This window comes from Chinchilla lanigera, unplaced genomic scaffold, assembly GCF_000276665.1.
Source record: "Chinchilla lanigera isolate Chin_1 unplaced genomic scaffold, ChiLan1.0 scaffold00025, whole genome shotgun sequence".
Classification (NCBI taxonomy): domain Eukaryota; kingdom Metazoa; phylum Chordata; class Mammalia; order Rodentia; family Chinchillidae; genus Chinchilla; species Chinchilla lanigera.
In genome coordinates, this window is record NW_004955426.1 from 23064210 (window position 1) to 23073298 (window position 9089).

Here is a 9089-nt window from a genome sequence, read left to right on the forward strand (position 1 = left end):
CAGAATGTCCCCTCGGGGGAAAACTTGGCAAAGGGCTCCCTCCCAAAGGGTTCTAGTTCATTGTTTTTACAACAACCAGTGAATCCAATGCTATTTTAAAATCAAAGTTTTTAAAAATTGTGCACGTTTTCAGAAATCAAGCACTGACAGACAAAGCCCTTACAGTTTCTATGTAAATGACTAATTCAAATTTATTTAAATATAGTGGTAAAACTTGAAGCTATTCATTTATAAACTTTTAGAATAAAGTTTATAAATTTAATATTAAGTACTTCTAGAGAAAATAATCAGTAAAGAGTGATCCCTAAAGGCGGTTCTCATTAATCCCATGGCACTCTGCTGGTTCTCATGCATTCTAAGACCCTGGCTGACGCAGAAGCATCTTACCTCTTTCAGTGATGTTAACTAGCATTGTTGATTCTGATCTCCCAAGAGGATTGTGAGCATTCAGAGTAAAATTATATATTTCTTGATTCGGAATCATTTCAAAGAATACCCAATAGCTTTCATTTGTAGGTACTTCAGCATTTTTAAATGTAACATATTTTCCTGAAAAACTGAATTAAAAGAAAAATAATTGCAAAATGACCAGATACAAATGTTTCTAGAGAAACGGGTCAATTTCTAATGATCTTTATAAGAGTATATGACTTGTAAAGTTTACATGTTTAATTACAAGCATATTACACAGGAAGAGAAGAAAATCTATATAATATAGAAAATAATTGGCCATGACCTAGAAACAGACTTTGCCTACAGCTGAGATTCTTTCTTCTAGGTTTTTAAAAGAGTAGATAAGAGACTGTGGTCAAGCTGCAGTTTTTATAGTACGCACAGTTTTGTAAAGCATATTTAATTTCATATCTTAACTCACAATAAGGATGAATTAGAATATTCCTTATGTCACTTATCATGTGTTTCCAAAGTACTTCTAACATCCTTTCTGGTTACATTACCTTTCAAATAAAGTGTAATTTGTACTTCGTGGGCCCACCAATGCTGTTGGTCTTCCTGGATTCCAGCTACAGACAATTTTTTCTAAATCATGCGTTTCACAATTCAGTTTTTGCGGAACATCAGGTGGATCTAAAGAAATAAAATGTAGTTACACATGATTAAATATGTTTTTCCTGTTAACATAGTGTTTTATAAAATCTTAATAATATTTTGCATAAGTGCCTTAAAAATAAATCACTAACTGTATTTTACTTTTGAATACAGAAATTATTCTTTAACAGCACGTTTTGTCAGTTAACAGATTAGAAATGGTAGATTAAAATATACTAAAAAGTGGCTCTTCACTTGGAAATGCCCAATATCAACCTGAGAAACCAAATATCACTTTTTCCTTAAATCTTATTTCAGAATTGACCAAATCTCTCAAAGAAATCCTTCTAATAAATCAAGTAAAAAAACTACAGCTTAAAATATTTTTATTTAGCACCTATATATTCTGATTTGTAAACAAGTATCAAACGTATTAAAAGTCAATATAGTTACTGCTATGGTTTAGATGGGGGCTGCTGTGTTTGGAAGGCAACTGGATGACGGGGTACTATACTCACAAGTGGATTAGTCTACTAATGAGTTCAAAGTTGACTTATTAGGGAGCTGGGCCCGAGTTAGAGGCAGGTCACTGGGGCGTGACCTGGAAGGATATGTTTCCCACACTGTTCCTTTTCTCTCTCCTTTCTGGCCACCATGGCCTATGCAGCATTCCTCCACTGGGCCCTTGCTCTCTGCTTCCTGACCACCATGATGTGAGCAGCTTTCCTCTGGCAAGCCTTTCCACTATGCCATTTTGGTATATGATCCTGCCAATTACAGACTGAAACTGAGCCAAATTAGACCTCTCCGCCTTCATATTGGGGATGTCAGGTATTGTGTCTCAGCCACAATGAAGTGACTTAAGACATATTTTGGTACTAAGAGTGGGGTGGTTATCATAACTATAATTGATCATATGGTTTAGAAGCCTTTGGAACTAGTTTGCAGGAGGAATGTGCAAAGTTCTGGAGATGAAGGATAGAGAAATCCTAGAATGCTGTAGTCCAAGCTTGATGTCAGATTCTGGTCACAGCTCAGAAGACCAGAATGCTGATAGAAATGTACTTGGTGAAGACCAGGCACAGGAAGTTTCAGCTGGTAACAAGGGCACCACTGGCAGTTGGACCAGAGGCCTTGTGGGTTATGCTCTAGCAGAAAATTTGTCCACATATTGTGTTCATGTTCAGAGGCTTTGCAGGAGACAGAGCTTAAGAGCAATAGACTAAATAATCTGGTGGGGGAAATTTCAAGGCAGTCCAGTGTTCAGGCTGTGGCATGGGTACTGCTGGCAGCTTTCAGTCAGTTTTAAAGTTAAAAACCGGTGCAAAAAGTCCATTTAAAAAGTTTTCAGTTTTGTCAGAAAGAGTTGCTCCTGCAAAGTTGGAGCAAATGAAAGCATGGTTGCTAAAAACATTTGCATTAAAAAGAATCCAAGTACATTCATCAATACATTAGGAAAGATAGCTTGAGGGCACCTCAGAATCAACAAGATGCCACAGGCTCAAAGATTCAAAAGTCAAAGACTTTGCATTGAAAAAAGAACCTCAGAGAATGCAGCTTATGCAGGGAAAATTAAGGAAGTGTTCCCTAAAGTTCAGCCATCTAAACAAGCACTCAGAGGCTGCTGCAACCATGATCTAAGGCAGCCTGGCTACTGTTGAACTGCAGGCAGACTTTGGCATTATCTAGATGGGTTGGCTTATGGGCAGTGCAAGAATTGCAATAAGAGTGCAAGAGTTGCAGTGATCTACGGGGCTTCAACCCAAATTTCAAAAGAAGATCTAGGAAGTCACCCAGTGTGTCCCTGAGAGGGCAGTGTGTCAAACTATCAGAGTGAAGCTGAAAGTGCAGTGGGGACCCCCACATAGTTGAAGAAGACTGAAACATTGAATATCTGCTCAGAAAAGCTGTAGGTGGTAAGCAAAGCTAGCCCAAGAGAGAAGCCATGAGGGCTGCAACCTGCAATGCGGTAGGGAGGAGGACTGCCCAAGCCCTTTGGAGCTCACATTTCACTAGAACTTGCCCTGGGTGCTGGACATAGTGCTACAGGAATTAATATTTCCCCAGCTGGGTTTTGGTTTTGCAAGGTGATAGGATCATGGGCATTCTATCATTAGTGATTAGTACACTGATGAGTTCACAGCTAACTTGACGTTAGAAGATGAGGCCTAGTGGGAGGTGGGTCACTAAGGGCAGGAACTAGAAGGATATATCACCCTCCCTGGCTCCTCCTTTCTCTCTCAGCTTCCTGACCACCATGATGTGAACAGCTTTCCTCTGTGGCAGGCTCTTCCATCATGCCATTTCTGCTTTTGAGCTTGCCAGCCATGGAATAAAACTTCTGAAACCGTGAGCAAAAATAAACCTCTTCTCCTTTAGTTTGGGGTGTTGGGTACTGTGTCTAAATAATGGGAAAGTGACTAAGCCAACTGCAAAAACTGTTCCCTCTGGCTTTGCTGAGGTAGACTAGAAAAAGAAAAGTGGGGTAGGGGAAAGTTTCTGTAAGAACTTTAAATGAAAATGCTGCAGTCTGACACTGCATATTATAGAAACTGATATTTTTATAACCAGGTTTAATTAAACACATAAAGAAACTGCCATTCCCTGTTATATTTATTTAAATTATCATGCCCTTTAGGTTAAAGTAATCTTAAAAAGTTACCTGCTAAAATATTCTGTGAAATAATTTATAAACATGGGATTTTTAAAATAGTCATTTATCAACCAAAACTTAGATAATTTTACATATCCTCCACAGAAAAAGGGGAATCCCCCTTTTGTAACTTTTTCTGTAGTATTAAGAGGACTAATAATGGCTGAGTTAAAGTTTAACAATGAGCATATTTATTTTTGAAACTGTTTTAAATCTAAGACCAAACTTTCAACTACTTATTAAAATCGTATTCAAAAATATTTGGGATTTATTCAACATGCTAATTATTTTAGGATTTGGCAAATATATTAAACTGAGATATTTAAAATACAAATAATAGGAAAAACCTAAAAAGAACTAGAGAGTTAGAAGGAGAAAACATGAAACAATAGTATTTGAAATGTACTGATATTCTTTTCTTTCTTCCAAAAGAATCAACTAATCTTAGATTAAAGCTATGTCTACAAGGTGCGACAAAAATGTATGATGAATGTTTAATACAGACTTTATTATAGTAACACACACTGCTATAAATCCCCCTAAAAATACTACCCTCTGCTTCAAACACAGTTATCCCATTATTCTTGGTACACTCTGAAATAGTTTTGGAAGTCCTCCTTTGTAAGATGTAATCACAAATACAGTAAATTCTGATACAAAGTGCCATCCAATTGAAAGGCAAGCTCATAAAAACATTACGGTGTTTCCTGGATTCCCCCCCACTTTTTTCTTTTTTTTTTTTTTTTTTCTTTTCTGGTACCAGGAATCAAACTCATAACCTTGTGCTTGCCAGGCAGGCGCTGTGCCACTGAGCTAAATCCCCAGCCCCCATTATGGTGTTTCTTCATCTGTCTCAGTCAGTGGATCTGTCACCATATGACTTCTGGCTCTTCCTCAAAGTCAAAATGACCATGGAAGGTAAACATTTCAAATTTATTCTAGACAATAAGGCAGCCATGACAGCATAACTAAAGACACTCATGAAAGATGATTTCCACAACTGCCTCAAAAAGTGGCAAGAATGATGGGATAAGTGTGCTTGAAGGGAGGGGGATTAATGGCAATGTGTCTTTAATTTTTATGTTTACATATTCACCATATTTTTCAAATGAACCACATAAATCAACTAAATGCTTATAAACAAATAGAAAATGCCAATTAAAATAACATTTTAATAGCAACAGAAAACATCTACACCTAGGAATAAATTTACCAGAGATATACAAGACCTCATATCAGAAAGACAAGTCAATAATTGGAAGGACATACCATGTTCATGGTTTGAAAGCCTCAAGTTTGTAATAAAAATTCTCCTAAATTGGTTACAGATTTAACTCCAATAAAAATTCCACAGGTTTATATAATGTATGTATGTTTAAATGAAAAATCATATGCTGCTTCTAAAATTCTTTTCAATAAATTATGGATTAAAATAATATTCATAAAGAAAATAAATAACTGAATAATTATCCCTAATTCACTCCAAAACCTGCTCTTGTAAGTTTCTAAAGAGCTTCCTCTGTAGGGAAATGTGACTGCTGTTCTAAGTTGACAAACACCAAAAATAGAGTTCAGCCTCCAAGTGTAATAAATGAAGTTTAAATTACGAATTTAAAAGGTTAATTTAGTACTATAATAACAAATTAGAAATAATAGAAATGTGGGGCTGGGGATTTAGCTCAGTGGCATAGTGCCTGCCCGGCAAGCGCAAGGTCCTGAGTTCGATTCCCGGCACCGGAAAAACAAAAAAAATAAAGAAATAATAGAAATGGAAGCAGTACATAGTCTCAGCTTTAAAATTTTAACTTTAAAGTTAAAATTTTAACTTTAACTTTCATGCTTTTAAGTGGATAGCTCATTTTTTAGCATTATTTATCAAGTAACTTCACTATGTGTACCAATGGTTCTCATCCTAAATGCCATGATCTTTTGTATGGAACTTTGTAAATTATCTCCTACAAAAGAGAGTAACATTATAGCCATCAAGCTGAGAAGTGCATCTAGTCCTGGATGGTCCATGGAACTACATCAGCATCTCAATGTGACTCATCACAAGAATCATCAAAGAGTAAACAAAAGATCAATAAGCAATCTAAAGAAATATCGCAAAATTCACTCAATGTATTTCACACACTTTACTCATGAGACCTTCAGAACAAACTCAACCTTTTATAAAGAATATAGCCAAGAAGGAATCAGTGTGAGATGCAAAGCCAACAGAGAGAGGCAGAAAAACTACAGCAAAGCTAAGAACGCTAAACATACTTATCTGTGGACACTCAGCACAAGCCACAGGAAGGGCAGCCCACTACCGAAGGTTTTCGAAATATTTAGACTGCAAAGGTGAGCATTTAATAAATGTGTCCCTGAATAACGCAGCATATGTTATGTACAAAGCACAGTGACAGAGTATGACTTCTTTTCTTGTCCTCCAGTCTTCCTGTTCTCCTCAAATATTTTAGTTGAAAGTCAGAGAAGACATATTATACTACTGAAAGATTCCATTTAAAATCATTACAATTTAAATATTTAAAACAGGTATACTTTAGGTTGGAAACTGATTTATATGAAACAACTCCTAAACAATATAGGATTAAGAAATACTATACACCAATGATCTCTGAATTAAAGTTGTTAACTAAGAATTTAAACATTAGCAGTTACCTGTTTCTGATCTTATTTACTAGGTAGAAAAGAAGCTGAGGATTCATTTGAACACATGCAAGAAGTCTAGGTTCTTTGTGTATCATTTATACTAAAGAGCAAAGAAATAAGAAAGAAAAATTCTGCAAGCAAAGAACCAAGGTATCAAAGAGATCAAATCAGGTTAACAGCAACTCTCTTGTTAGAATTATATACTTACATCCTGCAAAAATAACTGTTCCATATATGTAATCTTCTGTTGTGAAAATCACATTTGTTCCACTATTTTCAGAAACAGAAATATTATGGATTTTGATGGCAACATTTTCTCCATCAAGATGGATAAGGGGACAATTTTTACTGCCAATCTGTGCCAATAACACTTTTTCTTGACTTATACAACAAAATGTTATATCTGAGCCTACAAGTACTACGTTGTCTTGAGGAAAAACCTTGGTCTGAGAATCAGGAGTCCCTAGAAAGAACAAAAAGAATTATAAATAAATATTTTAGAAGTGTTCTACAAAAAATATTCGCTGTAATAAGCCCTTTTTTCCCCAAGATGACCTATAAAATAATCCAGCATATACAAAACATACTGTTTGGTGTTTTGAGACAACAGGGGCCGAAATATGAGGTATATTCCTCACGTCCCAAAGAAGCAAGGTACATATAAGAAATAAAATAAAACTGTGTATAATTTATTCACTGAAAAGGGTAATGCTGGGAGGAAAAGGGCCTACAGTTACAGGGTAATGCTTCGTAAGTCTAAGGTTCAAATTCAGTGGGTTTAAATACATGAAGACAAATGCACACCAAGAGAGGCTGTGGTGAGAAGACTGCAAGTTTGAGTCTGACCTGGGCAATTCACTGAGACCCTGTCTCAAAAACCAAAAAAACAAAAAACCCTCAACCCTGCAGATTTGATCCATACGCCACCAGCCCCCCACTATTACACATACTAAATAGGATATTTCATGACCTCTGTTCTTTGCACCTCCCACCCACCTCTTCATTGCAGTCTGGCTTCTACCCATACCATTCTACTACGCTCAATCCAGTGGTCCCTTCTTGGTCACCATTCCTTTGCTTTCTACTGTACTTAGGATGCTGTTTAAAGCTTTCCTCCTCAGAACTCACTTCTTTTTGGGTTCCACAACACTAGACTTTCCTGGGCTGTTAGTCCTCTGACTACTGGCCTTCCCTCTCTCCTATTCCTTAGGAGATATACATGCTCCTAAGGAATGTGCCCTCGGTCTACACTCCCCTTCCAAACTCATGTTAACCTTCAGGATTTAAAAATCTCACATCACATATACCACTCATCTCAACTAGGCCTATTCAGTTGTACCTGCTCACACCTGGACGCCAAACTTACATTTCCAAGTGCCTGTGTGGCTATGCTATCTAAACTCTTCAGTGCCTAAAGCCCAATGATCAAAAACAAATGTTTTCTTTCCCATACAACTTGTTCATACCTTTGTTAGTGTCACTAACCATTCAGCTGCCCACAATAACAGGCACCTTTGGCTCTATTTCTCTCTTGCCAATGGTGTTTTCACATCTTTCCTCCCTTTTCATTTCTAAACCCAAGTATCCTAGCTTACATTTTCACTGACTTTTGCTCAATAGACACAGATTCTTATTTACCTACTTGCTTCCAGCTCTCGCTTGCTCTGATCATTTCTGCACGCTGTCACTAGACCAACTGCCAGTGTTTTTTAGGACATTCTATTGGCAATGTTCTTCTTAACCCTCCTCTACACTGACAGCATTCTTCTTGGATATAAGTTTTGTTTAGTGGACAGATGATTTTTTTGGGTATGTTTAGAGACTTCCATATTCTCTACAATAACTATACGCCTTTAAGTGCTGCCTGCTGTGGCCCAGAAGTTGGGAACTATTTTCTTAAAGTATATCAATTTGATCTCATTTCCAACATCGCATTTTTATATTACTCTTCAGTGCCTATTGTAATGATTTTCATATCGGGATGTTTATCAGCTACTCAGGAAGTCTTTGAAAGTACAGACTCCTGAAGTCCATCTCAGACTTCTTTAATCTAAAGCTCCTGGGATGGCAGAGTTGGAAGCCCCCATGTGGTCGTCATATAGCTCCTGAGATTTCAGAGAACAGAGTGTACACTAAACACTTTTCAGCTCTCCAGTTCATTTGAAACAAAAATTCTTTAAATACAGCTTACAAGAAATGTTCTTCACTGGGCTCCAGTTACTCCACTCTTTGTGACCAGAGAAATGAAGAGAGTCAATATAGCACCTAATTCTCACGTGATGAATGGCACACTCCAAGGGCATGTCTGAGGCCCAACTCCAGTGATGGACTGTATCTCTGCCATTCAGAGTGGTGTTGAAAGTCACCTAAAAAAAAGGCAAAATAAAGTTATATTTCCAAATAGTGATATGCTCCGTTTTCTCTTAAGATCATAAAACCACAAAGGACCATATCACCAAGTAAGCACAAATAAATAAGTAAATGGTCTATTCTTTTGTAAAACTATCTCGGTTTTTTTATAAGGCACATCAGAAAAGTTAGAGTAACAATCATTACACAACTATGTTCACTTCTTAAATGGAAAGCCCTACTGCATTACCATCTAGGATATTGATATTCATTAAAATGATACTACCTAAAAGATCTTCATGTTTTCATGGAGGGAAAATAGTTAATGGGTTTGTATCTCTAAAGTCGAAGAGGGGGCTGGGGATTTAGCTCAGCGGCAAAAGCG

The 9089-nt window shown here is 36.9% G+C and overlaps 1 protein-coding gene across 2 annotated transcripts in view; it reads right to left on the reverse strand.

The window, feature by feature from the left end:
• Positions 1-9089, reverse strand: part of Lifr (leukemia inhibitory factor receptor alpha) — a 47828-nt gene that overhangs the window by 18343 nt on the left and 20396 nt on the right. Inside the window, exons 1-4 of one of the 2 annotated variants that reach the window (XM_013514985.1) lie at positions 8547-8719; positions 6564-6818; positions 957-1086; positions 388-557 (exon numbers count right to left, since the gene is read on the reverse strand). In XM_013514985.1, coding sequence (XP_013370439.1) covers positions 388-557; positions 957-1086; positions 6564-6818; positions 8547-8658 — 667 coding nt within the window. In that variant the 5' untranslated portion in view covers positions 8659-8719. Of the gene's footprint in view, positions 1-387; positions 558-956; positions 1087-6563; positions 6819-8546; positions 8720-9089 lie in introns of those variants that run through there. The other variant, XM_013514986.1, reaches the window with a different exon arrangement.